The 18,565-nt window shown below is 48.3% G+C and overlaps 2 protein-coding genes across 3 annotated transcripts; one reads left to right on the top strand and one right to left on the bottom strand.

Moving 5' to 3' along the window:
* The first annotated feature begins 4,833 nt into the window (after positions 1 to 4,833).
* LOC120649568 lies at positions 4,834 to 5,824 on the top strand. Its single transcript, XM_039926403.1, has one exon. It carries the CDS (start codon positions 4,941 to 4,943, stop codon positions 5,571 to 5,573), a length of 633 nt encoding a protein of 210 aa, XP_039782337.1. The 5' UTR covers positions 4,834 to 4,940; the 3' UTR covers positions 5,574 to 5,824.
* Positions 5,825 to 15,412: 9,588 nt separating this feature from the next.
* LOC120649567 (actin-depolymerizing factor 2) lies at positions 15,413 to 18,485 on the bottom strand. 2 transcript variants are annotated; one of them, XM_039926402.1, is made up of 3 exons: positions 18,274 to 18,485; positions 16,531 to 16,796; positions 15,413 to 15,834 (listed from the first exon to the last, which is right to left on the bottom strand). In XM_039926402.1, exons 1-3 carry the CDS (start codon positions 18,292 to 18,294, stop codon positions 15,684 to 15,686), a joined length of 438 nt encoding a protein of 145 aa, XP_039782336.1. In that variant the 5' UTR covers positions 18,295 to 18,485; the 3' UTR covers positions 15,413 to 15,683. The 2 variants fall into 2 exon arrangements, with proteins under 2 accessions (XP_039782336.1, XP_039782335.1); XM_039926401.1 differs by having other exon boundaries at positions 16,531 to 16,817; positions 18,274 to 18,474.
* Positions 18,486 to 18,565: the final 80 nt, after the last annotated feature.

The following is an 18,565-nucleotide window of genomic DNA, read 5'->3' as shown; positions in this document are numbered from 1 at the left end:
GGAGGATGGGGCGTGGTGCAGGCATAGGAGCGACGGCGCGAGCGGCGAGGGCGGGGCGCCAGCGGCGGGCGGCGTGGCGTGCGGCGTCGCGGCTCGGGGCGTCGAACACGGCGAGCGCGTGCAGAGGAGGCAGAGGCGGTGCGGGTGCGCGTGTGCGGGTGAGGTGCAGGGTCGGTGCGCGGGCAGGCGGCCGCGGCGTGGCTCGGCGCGCCGAGCGCCGCGTGCGCGTGCGTGGGCAGGCCGGGGCGCGCGCGCGCACAGGGCGGGGAGCGGGCGGCGCAGCGAGTGGCTGCTCTGCAGCGCGCGGGAGTGGGGAGGGGGAGCCAGGCAGGGCTGCGCGTGGGGAGCGGCGGGGCTCGGAGAGCCGGGGGCCGGACGGTGCGGGCCGGGCGGCGTTCGGGAGCAGAGGAAGGAGAGAGGAGAAGGGAGGAGGGAGAGGGAAAAAGAAAAAATGGAGAAAAGAAAAGAAAATGGAAAGAGAAAAGGAAAAATGGAAAAGAAAAGTGGGGAAAGGAAAAAGAGAAAGGGAAAGAGAGAGAGAAGAGAGAGAGGGAGATTCGCGCCGCGCTGATCGCGGCGTCGACCGCGGGGCCGGTCGGCCGCACTCAGCGGTCGCGTGCGCGTGCTGACGAGGCCACAGGGAAAAGGGGTCGGGGGTGTTGGAGATCGGACGTTTGAAACAGAGAAAGATTCCGGGAATTATGGTTCAGGGTTTTAGTCGGATTTTGAGCTCAACGATGAAAAGTTTTTGGAAAAAAAAATTTAGCGCGTGATTTAATTTTGTTAGATTTTTGGGTTGTCACAGTCACGTACCTACCCTTGATTGTGAAATGTGTTTCCCTAATGCCACTCATTCTTAATAGACGCCGTGTCCAGATGCACGTAGCGCATTGACCTCAAGCCATGAGAGAAAATGTGGAAGAGCTAGGAGGCAAGGAATAACGCAACTAAAGCATGATCTGGCAATGCATGTAGCAATCATGTAAGGAACATGGCCTCCATCTAGGCCATTGTTTGTGATTTTGGTGATTAAATGACAACATAATCAATAGGACTAATGAGTTTGTGAGATCACACTTGTAGGAGTTTTTAGATCCCATGGATATAATTCAACACGTCTAATTCATCGTCAAGACGCAATGTTCAATCTATCGTCCAGACGCAAAGACCAATCCACCATCAAGATGACAAGTCCAATCAGTCGTAGAGATGTCAAAGTATAATAAAGTTCCAGAGATAGAATATATTTCAAGAATCCAAAAGATTGCCGCGACAAATTGGACGAGAAGTTGCAGATTCAGCTGCACCGGTTAGACCGATACCCCACCATCGGTGCATCCGATGGTTGTCGGAAGAACTGACGCCCATGCATCGGTGCAAGTCTGGGCGCCAAATGGAATCAAGTGAAATCAGCCCTTAGGCACCGGTTTAACCGACGGGTCAGGAACAGGCATCGGTGCAATCGACATACTATTGTCCAGAGGTGATATCAAGGGCACAGCAGCCAAGCCTTCAGCACCGGAAGAACCGATGCCCACCGGAAGAACCGATGCCCACCGGAGCAATGCATCGGTGCAATGACGTCAGCAAGAAGAGAAGAGTGCAACGGCTATGTATTTGGTCCAGTGTGACCGGTTTAACCGATGACTAAGCATCGGTTTAACCGATGGGTACTGTGTCAGCAGCAGACAGTGCGTCAGAAGCTCAACGGCTACTTCAGGTCTAAGAGTGACTGGTTAAACCGACGCTACCCCATACAGAGGTATCGGTTCAACCGATGCTATGTTGATTTCAGCTAGCCGTTTGAGCAACGGCTCTATGGACTTGTTGGGCTATATATATGCCTCACCCCGGGTCATTTGAGGATGCTGGAGTTCCTAGAAGCCTCATACACATCCAAGAACACCTCCAAGCCATCCAAATACAAATAGATCAAATCCTTAAGCTTAGCACAAGTTTTGTGAGTGTTAGTGCTAGGATTAGCTCTTTAGAGAGTGTGATAGCAAGGTGTTCTGCCTTGTGGCAGGTTCTAAAGTGAACCACACTTGTATTTCGGTGCGCCGGCCTCCTTGGAGCATTGGTGGCTCGCCGGCAAGTCAACGACCCTCCGGCTTGGTGTGGAGCGGCGTCGACAACATTGTGCGGGGGACGAAGACCCCTCCTTTGTGGGCAAGCTCCCTTAGTGGAAAGCGGGATCAAGATGACCGTAATTGTGTTCACGGAAGAGACTTGATTACCGAGAAGTGATACTCTTCGTGAGTGCTTCAACAACGTGGATGTAGGGGCACCTTTGTGGCAATCCGAACCACGGGATAAATCCTCGTGTCGAGAGTTTGCTTCCTCTCATCCCTCCTCTTTAAGCTTCCGCATTTCATATTGCAACTTGTGTGCTTTTACTTTCTTAGTGTATATCTTGCTAGGATTTGCTATAAGTTGCAAAACTCTTTTTGGGATGGGGGTTTTACACTAGAAGAACCATAATTGCACATCTAGATAGATTGTTTTAGTTTAAGTTTTTGTGCAAACTAGTTGGAGCCATAGGTTAAGGTTTTAGAGTGCATAATTCACCCCCTTCTCCTTTTAGGCTAGAGCACCCGATCACTTTCAAATCAATCTTAAGGTCATTACAATCATACTACAAGTATAGAGTGTTGATATGCTTACATATAGTTAGCCCACCAAAGAGTATGCCATTTTTATTTTTTAGCATTTACTTGTCCTTGAGGTAAAAATGAGCCCGTATAACTTGACAGCGTCATAAATTAGCCCGGCAATATTTACAGCAATCATAGCTGAAGATCATGCATGCTCAGATAATTATAGCAGCAACTTCGGTCAGTAGAAAGCAGAGACTAGAGTAACTGTGCCATGTGGTCTCTTGCTTGAAGAATTGTGGCGTGGGCGGTGGGCCGATGACTCTTTCCCTCCACAGGCCGACTCCAGACGGCGGGCGTAATAAACATCTGAACCAAGAACCTGAACCTATGATTGATTCCAGCTGTGGATCAATCCTGTCTGTGACTCTGTTCACCCACACCATCCATCTCACACGATAGCCATTATAGTCGCTAAAGCGCTTGCGATGGAGCTAGCAAGCTGCGATCCATGTCCCCTGCAACGATAAGTCCGGTTCCGCACGAGCGCACGGCAACTGGCGAGCTACAACAAATGCATATTTTTTTTGTGTGTCCACATATTTAATTTTTTGCTGTTTTATTTCGACACATGATTTCTGTTTTCAGTTGGCGTAAAACAAATTATTATATATTGTTTTGAGCACAATTTGATTTGCACTTCAATTGAAGCTCCCGAGTGTAAAACAAATCTCCTGGCTCCGCTGCCTGCAGACTTGGCCTTAGGCAGCACAGGGTCCATTTCCGATTTCTACCGCCATAGCAATGCTGCTCGCGGTCGCCGCCGGCCGGGACGTCGCTAGGAAGTTGAGCTTTGCTTGGCATCGTCGGACCCGTATCAGCCGTGCTGACATCGTCCCGTTGGCCGCGACATCGAAAACGAGCTCCCCCTACCGTGTGGAACCTGAGGGTGAGGCCAGCGAGCATTATGCCCATCTGGAAGACACCGACGGTGGCCTAGCTACAAGATTCATTCAGCGTCGTCCGCATGAGCATAAGGCAATGTCAAAGTCGTCTTCTTCGACTGTGTTTGCATACATCAAGTCCAAAGCTAATAGCTGCCGTCAGGGTTGTGGAACCATTCCTCCAACGTAGGGTCAGTTTCTCGGTTCATGCATGATGCATGGCAACTTATGTAAAGCAGTTTTGGTTGTGGGTTATGACTTGTGTGATTATGCAAGATACGTGCAGACAGCTGTTTATGTGCAATTTGATTAAACATTTTGGCACCTTCCATTTACTTTGTGGCACACTCGAACTAGCTAGTTCAGATGGGTACACAATTAGTTCTGAGATTGTTCTTCTTTTTAAAGAATCCAGTTTGTCCAGATCAATCAATGCAATAATCACCCTTTGCAGCCTTCTGGCGACTGGTGAGTATATTGTCTCACGATTTTTACTCTGCAGTTCTACACCCAAATGGGAATATGGAAAACGTCTACGATTGAGCCAGGCTTCTTTGTACCACCATGAAAGAACGATTGTTCCTCTCCAGTTGGAGGTTGTGGAACGCGTCAAGGAATGCTAGGATTGAGATTGCGTGAAGGAATGCTGCACTGTTGGCCAAGTAGCACAACAAAAACATGAGCCGAATCCAGCCAGTCCTAGCGCACAGCACCTGTTTAAGCTAAATTAGTGTTGCATTTTTAGCAAAGATCATGGTGCCATGGTGGCAATTAGTTTAAGCTAAAATACGGCAGAGTTTCGTTGTTGCAACTCTCTCCCTCACCCCACGTCTCTCCTTTTTCCCTCTATGAATGTTGTTTGCTGCAAATGCAGGTGTGTGGGGAGAGAGACCTCTGCTTTTATATTAGGGGGAGCCTGCCGGGCGGTCGGTCTGCCTGCCGCCCCTCCACCGGGCGGTAGGGGTCTCCATGCGATAGCACTCAAATTTTAATTACATATAGGTCTCTAACGCCCGGCAAGAGGGCGGGGCGGGGGGCCTACCGCCCTCCTGCCGGGCGGTAGGGGTATAAAACTGTAAATTATGAAACCAAAAATATATTTCTATAAAAAATGTTTTTAAAAAATATAAAAATAGAAAAAACGCATCTTCTTCAACCCATCTTGCCGGGCCGTGTGCACGCCCAACCCGCGTCGCCACCAGGCCCACCGCGCGCGCTCGAGGAAGAGGAATTCCGACCGTTGCGCCGCCCAGGTGCGCGAACCCGCTTTTCCCCAACCTTTTAAGCCCATCTCGCCCTCCCCGACCGTTGCGACCCCAAAAATTCCCCTCTTCTCCGGATCCCTCCCGTCCCAAGCCGCCGCGCACGCGAACCACTCGACGGACCCCGAGCGCCGCCGCCCATGGCCGACTCCAGCGCCCTCGTCGTCTCCTCCACCCCCGGCGCGGAGGCGAAGCAGCAGCAGCACCCGCTGAGCCAGATCGCGGCGAGCGGGACGCACCGGCTGCTGCTGAAGCAGTGGGTCAAGGAGGAGGACCTGCTGGCGCGCCGCGTCGCGCTGCGGGAGGCCCGCCTCGACGGCGCGCGCAAGGAGATCGCCTTCCTCTACTGCGCCTTCTTCGCCTTCCACGCCGCCTCCGTCCTCATCCTCTTCCTCTCCTCCCCCGGCGCCGCCACGGCCGAGGCGTGCAGGCGCTCATGGATCCCCTGCCTCGTCTCGCTGCTCTCCTCGCTCGCCATGCTCTGGGCGCTGCGGTACAAGTCCGACACGCAGGCCGTCCTGGAGCGGCTCCTCGCGCGTGAGCGGGAGGACGCGTTGCTCCTCGCCAGGTGCGTCTCCGAGCTCAAGCGCAAGGGGCTCGACTTCGACCTGCTCAAGGAGGTGGACGCGCTGCGCAGGGCCAAGAGCCTCCGCGTCGAGGCCAAGGGCGCCGAAAAGCCCAAGCGATGGCAGGCCAGGGACCTCGCCGTCTTCGCGCTCTTCGCTGCCGCCTGCGGGGTGCTCGTGCTCACCAGGTTTCTGCTCTGTAATTAGCCCGAGAGCACAGAAGGTTGCCTCCTTGGCGCTGTCCTTTGATTACCATTGCTGGATGAAGATGAAGGGCCCGGATCGTTCTTGGCAGAACTGTTTGTTCTGCGAATTTTGGTGTTGGATTTTATATGTTTGTAATAAGAAAAATATGTGATTCGTCAAGCTTAATCTGTTTGTGTCTCTGATTGCAACAGAAAGTAAAAGTGTTCTCCCAGTATTATGAAGATACTACTACAAGGATGATGTTAATCCTACTTCGTTGTCCAAAATGCCATACTGTCTCGTTGCCCAAGGCAGAATTTGCATTAGTCTTGGAGTAGTCTTGTGAATGATTGTGGTAATTCTGGCTTGGCTTTGCCTTAGCGCATGTGTGTCCTGAGCGAACTAGATCTCTCTTGTCCTGGTTTTCAGTACAAACTGGAAAACCAATAAATTAACCTTTTGGTTTGGTCACCTGTGGGTGGTGGCCATTTTAGTTTCAGTGAGAATGATTTTTTGGAACCTGCAAACCTTGTTCTACTAGAGCTAAAACCACCTGCAATCTGACTGACAGAAACCATCAAATTAACTGCAATTAAGAAGCAGCACCATCTTATGAAGAAGGAACAGAAAATGTGCAGATCCTCAAAGATGGTGAAAACTCGAGAAATCAAGTTGCTCAAGAAAAAGTGACAGCTGAGCTCCAGTTCATGTATTCTGCTTCGTATGCATTTTGCAGCTGTTGTGCCCACCCTTTTTGCTTGCCTTTTCTGAGAAATTCCATCTCAATTAACTCCATCCAGGGAACAGGAAAGGGAACTGCGAAGTCTAAGTGCAATCCATGCAAAGACCAGAGCATACCAATCAAAGAGAAACACTGATTTTTCCACATATTGTGATTACATTATATCACACCGCTTCACCATCTTTCCCCTCAACAAAGTAACAAACACATGCATAAATTGCTCAATGTACACCATGACATTGCATCGACGAAAGGAATTAATTATCATTTAAACAAATCCAGAAACATCATCCCACTCAGACGTTCTCAGCCCCTTCTTTCTTCATGGCGAACGGCTCATGCGCCGGCGAGGCCCCGCCCACGACGCCGGGCGGCGGCAGCGGCGTGCCGTAGATCTGGGCAGCGACGCCTGACCGCATCTCCTCCCGCCCCCTGTGCTTGCCGAGGAAGTAGCAGCCGAACCCGAGCAGGATGGTGAAGAAGATGAAAGGTAGGGAGATCACCAGCACGAACCCCATGCTTCCTCCTCTCTTCCTACTCCGGAATTCCCACTAGCTGGAGGAGCAGGTGAGAACGTGAAGAAAGAACAAGAAAAACAAGCAAAGCAGAGTGTTCTTTGAAGGGAGATGAAGTGCCCTGTGCTTTGTTTTGGGAAGGGAGATGAGAGGTGGGGGTGAGTTAAATAGGTGAGCCTGGTGAGGAGACAGTGGAAGCGGCAGGAGAATCCTATGGAAGAAGGAGGCGGCAGCTGGAAGAAGCTTGTGGAGTGTACTGCGGCGACAGAGCCTTCCGACCGTTGGGCTGGCCTGGCGCTTGTGGGCAACGGTCGAATGGCATGACGGAAGCCCGTGCTGCTCTTTTCTTCAGGTGTTGGAGTACTATGTTACTGCACGTGGCGGTAATATGTTACTAACGTGGATAATTGTGGAAGATTATATGCTCCACTTCTGAGGTCAAAGTTCAACGTTGCACGTGGATAATTGGGCGCATAATTTTTGAACAAATTTCTCCACCAAAAATTGAACAAATTCTTCAAGAAAGAGCAAAGGGCACATAATTTTTCAAGAATCCCAAAAAAAAAACATACACAGCTAGTTCTCACTACATATGCGTGTCAGCGATGTTTTCACTGTTCTCACTACATACAGCGATCCTCTGACAATCAAAATACAGGCATCATCACGTTCTGCGTCCTACCACCTCTGCTAAGAACTTCTTCAGACAGCAACACGGGAGCCCTCTCTCATCTTGCTTTCGAAAAAAACTCTCTACCCCTCTCACCTTTCGCCTTCCTCTAGATCGGATCTGTCCAAACAAGGAATCTCTTTCCGAAAGGGACTGCACGATGTAGACGCGTAATGAGATTCGTTGATGATTCATCTTCTACACTCTTCGTTTGGGCTTATAAAATTGCCCATCATTCTCTGTATCCGAATTTACGGTGTCGGTTTGCCAAAGCAGTTTTTGTGCTTGTGCACAGCTCATACATACTCCTGTACGATACTCCAGCCAGGACAGCGGAGGTGTGACGGAACCGCCAAATTAAAACTCTAATTAAGTGTAATGGCCGTCATTTGAACACATCGGGCTCATTACCTTAACGGCTTAATTTGGCAATCCTTTCTCAACCCCACGTCCTGATCGAAACATCACCGATAGTCCCACGCGAAGGTAGGCACAGATGGTACAAGCACGACACATATTTGAATATACAATAAATATACATAAGACATTACCTTAAGTTTTACAAACCAAGTTTGAATAAATACATAATTTACAAACTTTGCATTTCTGAAGTCCGGGTTCAACGGGAGGAAAGGGACCTACAACTACCAAAAGTGTGCCCTAGGGAGATCCCAAACTAAACGCCTGGCTCCACAACCTCCCATCCCTCTGCGTCCCGCCGGATGAACTTGACGCAGCAGGGACAGAAGTCTACGTCTGCGTGTCTTGAAATAACGGTGGTAATAAATCCTGAGTATACTAATACTCAGCAAGGCTTACCCGACCAGTGGGTATAACTTAGCCCACATATCTAGACATGCAAGACTTTTTGGCTGGTGGTTATTTTGCAGAAAACAGCGGCTAAGGTAATTCCTCACTTTTCTTATTTTAGCCCAAGTTCTATATAAATTAACATAGTCTAATATTTGCATAATCAAATCTAGAGCAAACATAGTGGAACAATAAATAATAATTCATATGTTCATCAATATGGATATAACCATTTTTTCATCGCAACATTACGCTGCGACGCAGTGACCAAGGTGCTCATATCCGAGAGCGACTGGCAGCGAATTGATTTGATTTAACCTTGCAAGGTGGACCTAACCAACACGGCACGTATTTGCCCCGTCGGACTATACATGCCAACCATTCCCCTCCCCGCCTCGAACTACTGGAACCAGCCCAACGACATATGGTCAGCCGAGCTCAACGTGAGACCACTAAAAATAAACATATGCATCCCAATTCCCCGCGACTACTCGACTCGCCCCAGGAGTTGGGTGCAGGTTCCTGTACTTTCGAAGCAATGCAATACTCGGCTTACCGGTTTCGACTATCTCCTACTCCCGGCATGCGGTTAGTACAGTTTAAACATGATCAGCAGGGCCAACAACAGCTCGGTCCTTAACCAACACAGGCGGAACTACACTTCTCTCGCCCGGTCTCAGATTCTATTCTTTCTTTCATTCCAAGACTTTCATCCAAATTAGTATTCATATCTGGAAACATACAACCATCCTATATCTCGCGAGTAATCAAGAATTACTCGACTTCTACAGAACCCTATCTAGCATAGCATTGCTAATGTCCTATACATACTAGTACAGCTCAATGACACCTAGGGTTCATGCAACTAGGGTTTCAAACAACTCCTACACGTAATGCATAAGTAATAAGTACATATATATGTGTTATAATTTAAAATTAATAGGATGTGCACCGGGGCTTGCCTTCGGGCTGCTGCACAGAGCTGGGGTCAGACGGGCCTTGTGCTGGGTGCTCACACCTCTCCTCCTGGGCTTGTGCCGGCTGCTCCTGCGGTGCCGCAATCACCTCAAATACGTCGCCCTCAGCTGCGGATGCTACATGTATGCATATGAAATAAATGAGTGCAACTCAAAGATGTAACTATTCTACTTAAACTGGAATGCCCTGCGGACTGTCCGTGCCCTAGTGGCAGACCGTCCGCCGTACTATTTTACCGACCCACCAGAACCAGGTACCTCACTGGACAAACTTCAATCTATACGGCGGACTGTCCGCTCACCCTTAGCGGACCATCTGCAGTACACCTACGCCAACCCACCAGAGACAACAACGTCTCTGGAACAATCTCTAATCCTACCTGCGGACTGTCCGGCCCCCCTTGGCGGACCGTCCGCAGTTCAGGTATCCAATCCACCAGAGACGACAGCGTCTCTGGACAAAATCCTAAACTCTACTGCGGACTGTCCGCGCCCAAGTGGCGGACCGTCCGCAGTTCAATCCTGCGAACCCCCACCAGAGACATCGTCTCTGGACAAACTTCTAATTTCAACGGCGGACCGTCCACTCCCCTATAGCGGACTGTCCGCAGTTCAATTCTGTCAAATCACCAGAGACAACATCGTCTCTGGACAAAACCTAATCTGACCGGCGGACTGTCCGTGCCTCCCAGGCGGACCGTCCGCGATACACAACTTCTGCCCCGCACCGCAGGCAGCAGCAAGTACGGTGGCGACGGCCGTTCACCGGTGCCGCCGACACACCATGGAAGGGGAAAAAGACTGGAAAGCACAAGGAACTCACCATGAATTCATTCCCGCGGTCGGTTCGAGCGGAGGACGACCGGAGGGGCGGATCGACGGTGGAGCAAGCTTCAAGCACCTCCAATGGTGTCCGGCGGTGGCGGGGGCGACTCCGGCCGTAAGAAGCCGGTCTAGGAGTTTGGGAAGGTGGAGGAAGTGCCGAGGAAGGTTCCCGCACGAGGAATCAAGGTTTGGTGGCTGGAGGAGGCAGATTGATGAAAAGGGGCGACGCCGGCGCGAGAGCTCAAGCTCCGTTCGGCTCTGGACGAAATGAGGAGGAAGAGAGAAATGACAAGTGGGTCCCACATCCGTCCAGATAAATATCTGGGCGATGCCTGGCAGACTGTCCGCCGGCCCCGAGGGGACTGTCCGCGAGGCAGGTATTACATGAGGTTTGCCAAAGAAGCTCTCCACTTGTGGACAACTTACCATAGGACAGTCTCAAGCATCTATTGTGCAATATATTCAGTAATCCCTAGCATGATTCCAACACTAGGTACGAAAATATTTCAAGGGACAAACCTTTATTTTACAGATAAAATTCCAGGTGCCCGATCTGGATGCTGATAAACATATCAATAGCTAGTGTTTGAAAATTGAAATGTTTGAAAAATAACTGTAAACTCTTCTCCTCCTTATTAATGAATGCTGGACAATGGTCCGGGTCTTAAAAAAAAATTGAAATGTTTGGCTACGTGCGATCATGTTGTCACAATGTCACTTATCCAAAATGGACGAGTATTACTCAAAGCCTGAATGACTTACAAGTCTTGTTCTAGACAATGATGTTTTCCCTAGTCGTTTGGACTTCTGCAGTGCACCAGCCTCGTTTTCAAAACAAGTGAGCCACGGGTGCAGGTGGCTTGTGTTTACTGGACTGAAATAACACAGTTTTCCACAAAAACAGAACATAAGATCTCGCAGAAACAAATGAAACTTCGTGCGTATTTGGAGACGTCATGCACGTTAGTTTGTCCCATCTACTAGTCATCGATTAAGCATGAGAGTTCCACTTGTACAACGTCTAATGTTTATCTTGAAGAGGTTAGAAGTTGTCATTTCATTTGTTCTCTATCCTAAATGACTAATTCGCTAGTAGTACAATTAACTCAAAGTATTTGGAAGGGAAGTGTTAACTCTGAAAGTTAATTTCGCTAGACGCTGAAGTCAGTTCTGAAAAATTATATGCAGTGATGTCAAAGTGCTTAATAACATTTGGCAAAGAATCAATCGTGTTGTTAAATAACCTGAAGCCCACTTGAGGGACCGAAACTGGCGACCAGAGGGGGTGAATGGAAGCCGATCAAAATTTCTCTCAAAATCAATCCGTCGGCCTATATCCCGAAAATCACCACAAGCCCTCGAACCTAGGGTGAGAGAGTAGCTATGAACTAGCTATCTCAAAGCAAAAGGCCATAGGAAGAGAAACGGAAGCAATACGGAAAAACTCCCCAAACAGCAGCTCTGCTGAGTCAGACCGGTCTGACCGCTAGCTCAGACCGGTCAGACCGGTTGGGCTAGAAATTGAAATTCCAGACCGGTCAGACCGGTCGCTCCCAGACAGCCCGCAACCAAGGCTTCAAAAGGCAAATCTCGAGCAAACGAAGTTGAAATCTAACGAAACTTGGAGGATACCTTCACACCTGTCCCGTGAACATATCCCCAAGAGATCTCTTCCAAAAGATTAAAGGATCTTGAGAATTCGAAAGAAGATCAAAGTGGATTGGGGTTTTCCCAAGAACACAAAAAACTCCAATTCGTGAGAACTCGCGATTCCAGGGGGTTTGGCACTAGGCTAGATGCATTGGAGTCGTCACAAAGAGTTCAACAAAACACGAATTCAAAGGGTTGTCTCCTCCAAACACAAAACACACCAAAAGAGGAGAATTCGAACCCAAAACGCAAGAGAGGAGGGAGAGGACGAGAACTCAGCACACACAGGTGAATCTCAAACGAATTTCATTCATTAATCTCAGAGGAATTCACCTATACAAAGGCTAGAGCCATCCGCCCACCATCCTACCCACTAATTTGAGAGATTAGCTAAACCCTAACCCTCGTTTTGCGTTGGAGTCCTTGGCCCTAATCTGGAGTAGGAGGAAGGGGAAGGAAAAATGAAAAGGACTCAAGAAAACTCAAAAGACTCAACCAACCACGGGCTGGTGGGGGTATTTATACCCGCCGAGACCGGTCTGACCGGTCCATCCATGGACCGGTCAGACCGGTTGGTTAGACCGGTCAGACCGGTGCCAGGGACCGGTCAGACCGGTTGGTCTGCAGCATCCCCCTGTACATGATCTCATCTGACGGCTGAGGTTCTTTCTTCGGAACGAAGTCTTCTCCACGATGCCGCCATCTTGATGAAGATCTGGTCCACGATTTTGGAAGGTCCGTGAAACCCGGGTAGATGGCCGGTTTTGAGAAAACCGCAAAAACTCCTCGCGCGGGAAGATTCCCGCCTCCACGCCGTGGCCCTAGACGCCGTTCCCGCCTCGACCTTCTGACGGCCCTAGACGCCGCCCGACGCCCATCACCTCCTCGCTTGCAGCGAGGCCCTAGACGCCGTCGATGCCCGTCGCCTCCGTCAGTCCCGAGACCGACGCCCGTGCCTCCACGACTTGGCGTCTTCAACCGCCGTCCGCCTTCTTGGTTTTGTGGCGCAAACCAAGAAACCCACCTTCCGTCGTCGCTTGTGCCCTCGATCCAGGAGTGGACGCCACAGCTGCCGTCCGGTATGAGCTCCTCCACGGCAGCTCTCCGTCGACACTTGACGCCCGTGTACCCTGCAACCAAAGACCAAGCACACGACGCAATCTCCACAGAGTCGCGACTACACCACGGTTAGTCCACTCCACGTGTTGACCACCCGTCAACACCTAACGCTCCACACGGGCACTGAAGAAGGAAACACAAGAACATAAACAAAACGCACACACAACGGTTAGCCTGACACAAACACAAGCCAAAATCAAGTTAACACACCAAAACCTCCAAGTCATCACGACAATCACTCATCACAATATATGAGGTCAAGGTACTTGTCAACTTGACCTCTCACCACTGGAACCCAGGTCGACCATGTTGTGAAAGCATGAAAGCCAAGAAGACCTAACGGGTTGCTGACGCACAAAACACACACATCTACAATGGTTTTTGGTGCTGCAAATGCTCACTCCTTTTTTTTCTTCTGACTTCTCTTGCTATGTCTAACCGAATACATCATACCATAAGAACTCACTTAACCACCTAATTACTGCAGTCATTACTTCTATGCTTGCCTACTATTCTTCCTAATCTTGTAGCTGAAAATCTGCTCACACTAAAGACTGCACAGAGTGCACCTAGATAATCTGAACTCTGAACCTGGACATATCCTGATATCCATGCACACACAAGATAATTGCTAACAGAGCAACCTAGCTAGCATATTCAAAAAATTCTACATAGTTTGTGTTTCGGGTCATGACATATGATATTTGACATTCTCCAAATGGGAGTATTTATCAGTTTTGTATGGCAATGCGTACCTGGTAAGACTTATGAGGGGGCCATCACCCCTGAAGTCTAACCTACTGCACGTCTGCACCGCAAGAAAGAGATTAAGAACATAGTATATCATTGACGCTCAGATGTTGATAATGGGAATATATAAATGGTTGAAACGCTGTTGAAAGGTACACATTGGTTGACACTCTTGGCAGATTCTACTGTCATGAGCAAAACAGACAGCGGTTACTGCAAGAGGAAATCAAACGACAAGACAATAAGCAAACGCATAAACACAACCCCACCTACTGAGATCATCTGATAGTATTCAGCCATCGCAACACGCAAGCATTCATTATATAAGCAAGATGGCTGAGAGTAATTACTGGGGTAGCTTCTAGCGAACCAAGTGTCAAACTCGGATCAGAGGAGGATGGGGAAGAGCGTGTCGGTTCAGCGAGGGCACATCCCGGTGCTCGTCGGCGAGGGGAAGGAGTTACAGAGGGTTCTGGTGCACAGGAAGGTGCTTCAGCACCCGTACTTCACCGGGTTGCTGGAGCTAGCAGCAATGGAGTTTGGGCATGATCAGAAGGGTGTACTCAGAATCCCCTGCGACATGAAATGCTTCCACACAATTGTTCAGCTCATCAGAAGCAGCACACGGAGGAAGAAGGTGACTATTTCATGCCTCCTTTTCCCCATGTTGATGTAGCAATCAGAGAGAGAAAGAGGTTAGGGTCTGAAGTTTTCACTTTTCAGTCACCTTGCATGTATGACCTCATCTTGCTCTATTCTAGGCTCCTAGCTAGGCATCAGTGTAGTCAACCTTATGGGGTGTGCTGTATCCTCTTTTTTCCCCTGCTTTTACAGCATGTACATAGTTTGAGCAAGAGAGAGGAAATTTGCGTCATCTGTACAATCACCATGACCATGAGGCATAATGCTTTGGATGAGTAGTACAACAGATATATCTGTCATGCACGCGTTTTGTCACAATCATTGCCAGAATATTTGCTTTGTTCCCTGATTCTTCAAGTTCTTTGACCAAAAACGAAAGGGCGGGAACCAGTGAACATGGAACTTAGCAGATGAACGGCTCAATATTTGTTCTGATTTCTTTTTAAGATAAAGGCGCCAGCACCGTCACAAAAGGAGGGCATGCCAACTAGTATGACCATTAGATGAGCCAACTGTCCTGACAGCACCGATTAGCCGCAGCGTGTTCTCTGGGGAGAAGAAATGTATTGCTATTGAATTGAGCAATTTGAACGCAAAAACAACCCGAGAGCAGCTTGATGAGGTGAAAACATGTACTTGCGTGGCGCTGGTGCTTGATTCCTCCGTTGCACGTACCTGGCTGCCTCTTCTGCACCCCCCACAGACTGCACTCTGCTCGCAACGTCTGTTCGTCCTATGTATCTACCTCGGAATGCATCTCTGCCGTCAATGGTAAGCCCGGCGGTGTATCGGCGTACAGCGGCGGCGAGAAGCAAACTGCGTCCCAAGCAGAGCCCGAGCAAAACGGCCTCACAGAGAGTAACGGTCAACCCCAAATACCAGGCCCCGATTTGGCTGCTGTGAAATCACATGCGTACGTGCAGATTGCAGCCTTGAATTGAAAACCGGACCAAATTCCAAGACAGCGCATTGGCCAACATGGGGTAAAGGTCAGAGGACCCAGAAACAGGCGTGGTTAGCACAAGTTGGCAAGTCACGATAAAACCGAGAACCAGGCGTGGTTAGCACAAGTTGGCAAGTCGCTAACAAGATCAGACCCAGAACCAGGCGTGGTTAGCACAAGTTAGCGAGTCGCTAACAAGATCAGACCAACCAGGGTATTTCCAAATAATCCACAACCAGTACTTCCAGTAACCAGTATCATTACCACAATACCATGAGTTTGCAAATTGCTTCGTTTACAGGCTCAAGATCTCATACAGAAAGACCTTCGATAGCGCTTCACCAGCTAGAGTCACGCATCACGACTAAATCATATGCTTACATGAACTTATTAACAAATACCATGGCAGGAGCATCATTGAATATAGAATTTGAATCTGGCTGAAGTTCCAAGGCCCTCCACAGGTCCCCTTCATAGGTAAACCAGCTTCAGTGAGCCCGCTCCCTGAGGACTTCGATGTCCACCTCTGATGGGTCGGTTGCCTGGATCTCGTAGTGGAACCCATCAAGCTCATGCTTGATGCGGTCCTTGGAGGTGGAGTACAGCATCTTTGCACGAATGCGGGAAGTCGATGGGGACCTGGAATAATTGTCGACAAGGTAAAGTTTCAATAAGTGAAATTAACAGAAGGGCCAGATTGGGATGCACTGAACATGAAAGAATATATTTTGAAATAAACATGAAAGAATATAGAATACATCACATGGTTCATATAGAAACATCCAAAAGCCAATGAAAGAATTTACATAAATTAACAATTATTGCCAAGAATATTCTTTACTGTTGCACCACATGCATTGTTATTCCTCTTTGTCGGAGCTACTAAAATTGCTAATTAGCATGGTTACCAGCAAATAGTAGTATAAAGTAGATCCCATCACAAGATCCAATCCACATTTATAATTTAAATATAAATGTTTGAAAGGAGTAAGGCACTACTAAAATTGCTAATTAGCATGGTTACCAGCAAATAGTAGTATAAAGTAGATCCCATCACAAGATCCAATGTTTGAAAGGAGTAAGGAACTACTCACAATGCAAAAACAGAAGGAACTACTAAATAGTTAGCATGTTGCGGCTCACTGGGCTGTGCTCTTTGGCGCATTAGATACATCTAAATATTTTTACATAGATTCCTAACACATGACTAACTCATTAAAAGTTTACTTGTTTAACTATTTCTCAACAGATCTACTCATTCATTGGCAGAAACACCATAGGTTAATGTAACTACTAAAGATGAAACAGAATAAAGACTGCGATTATGAAACTCACCAGGCAATGAAAAATATCTTGCTTTTCTGCACATTCTCCCCAGTGACGAAATCAAAATCATACAGAGCGTATCTGCAATCATTTTCTGGGAGGGAGGCCAAAAAGTCATCATAGCTTTCAGTAGTAGCACCGGTCTTCTCAACAACCACCTGCTTTTGCTTTTCCTCGATTTTGAAGATAACATATCGGAATGCCTTCTTCATCTGAAGCTCGACGAATGTCTCCCTGATGTTAGGAGCAACTCCCATGCCGGAAGATGCATTTGACTGCAGAGAATAATCAACACACTGATAAGAATATCAGGGGAAGAAACTGAAATACAAAATAATCTGTTTGTTTTCCAATTCTTTCAACATTCAAAGCCAATATGCATTAAGGTGAACCAGAAAATAGCAGCTCAACAACATTCAAGAGGCCAGTTATATGAACTGCAGCTGTTAGCCGCTGTTACATAAAAGTTGCAACCTTCCACAATCCATATACAGGAAACCACAAACAAACCTTGCCCATGGTCCAGAGTAACAGTACAGTCAGAGGGTACTCAAACAAGCTTGCTTCCGTAAAATTACGCATATATTGCTTACATGCAACAGAAAAATCATCCACTCACACTATCCAGGAATGAAAATTGGACTTAATTATGCGTAACACATAAAGTCTTTTGCACATATCATCGCAGAATAATGGACAGGACAAGACCTGGTACCTAACAGAAACCCAATCGTACATGCTATTCCATTTCAATCAATCAAACCCGATCTAGGGAAGGCCAATTGTTGTATTGTGCACGACGAGATTAGGATATCCAAGAAATTCTTCAGCGGAAAGAGGCATACTACAAATATCCCCACTTAGCGGGGGCAAACGACTATTGCCCACCACGGCTATCCCTCATTGAGGAAATATCTATATGCATGTCAACACAAATAAAAGAATGGATTATAAAGTAGCCACGTTTTAATCCAGCTGTTCGAAAATTAAAACTGTGACAATTCTATATTTTTACCAGGAAACTATCTGCACTGGCAGCATTTCATTCAGGATGAAAGAACTAATTCTTGCCTTTGCAGAAATGAGCTAAGAAGAACATCCCTAACTCACACTAGTTATTTCAAGCTATTAACTAGACTATGTACTCGTCTCAGTCCTACAGATCAGCCCCATTTTGATCCTGAATTTCTCACAGCTTAAGCAATCTTGCTGAAAAAACAGCAGATATTCTCAATTCAGGTTCTGAATAAATAGACACTTGCCAATTAGATCACTATTTGATTTTACAAACACATGTACATGATATAGGCAATGAAACCCATATTAGCAATCAGAACAAATAAACCACAAGACAAACCATCTAATCAGTACTAAATCGAGTCGTGATGCTTGCAAAACAACTGATAATCGTGTTGGGATCAGACAAAGCTATCGTCTACCTATCTACCTACAAATTGGCGCAACAAACTAAGCCAAACCCAAGCCTACCTTACTAGAACATCCACTACTCAAAACTCAAAACAAAAGAATTTCGCTACTCAAGCCACCACCGGGACAAGCATCAGACTAACTGCACCGCGAGGTCAGATCAAACCCTCCCAGCGAGATCTAAATCGGCATATCCCTCTACGAACTCCCGCACCCACATCACGCGCGAACCAACCCCGATTCCTAGACGGATCTACACCGCAGCGCGCGCGAATCGCCACTGGCACGAGCGGATCGACGGGAGGGAGGGTGCGGGGGACTCACGTGCGAGCGCATGAAGGCCATCGGATCGGAGCCGGAGGGTGGCGGTGGCGTTGAGCGCCCGCGCCTTCTCTGCGTCGATCGCACGCAGACGGGAGGCGCAAGCAAGGCGAATGGATTATTCTTCCTCTGTGGCTGCGGGGGTTTTCTTTTTTCTGTTTTTTTATTTATGCGAGTTGCTGTGCGCTGGTGTGGCTGTGGAAATTCGCCGAAGCGGCGCGCGTTTATACGCGGACGCGCCGCTTCGCTTCGGGTGTGTGGCGGACGCGACGCGTGGGTCGTGGGAGAGCGTGAC

Source organism: Panicum virgatum, chromosome 9K, assembly GCF_016808335.1.
Source record: "Panicum virgatum strain AP13 chromosome 9K, P.virgatum_v5, whole genome shotgun sequence".
NCBI classification, from domain to species: Eukaryota; Viridiplantae; Streptophyta; class Magnoliopsida; order Poales; family Poaceae; genus Panicum; species Panicum virgatum.
This window is presented reverse-complemented; position numbering and strand designations above follow the sequence as displayed.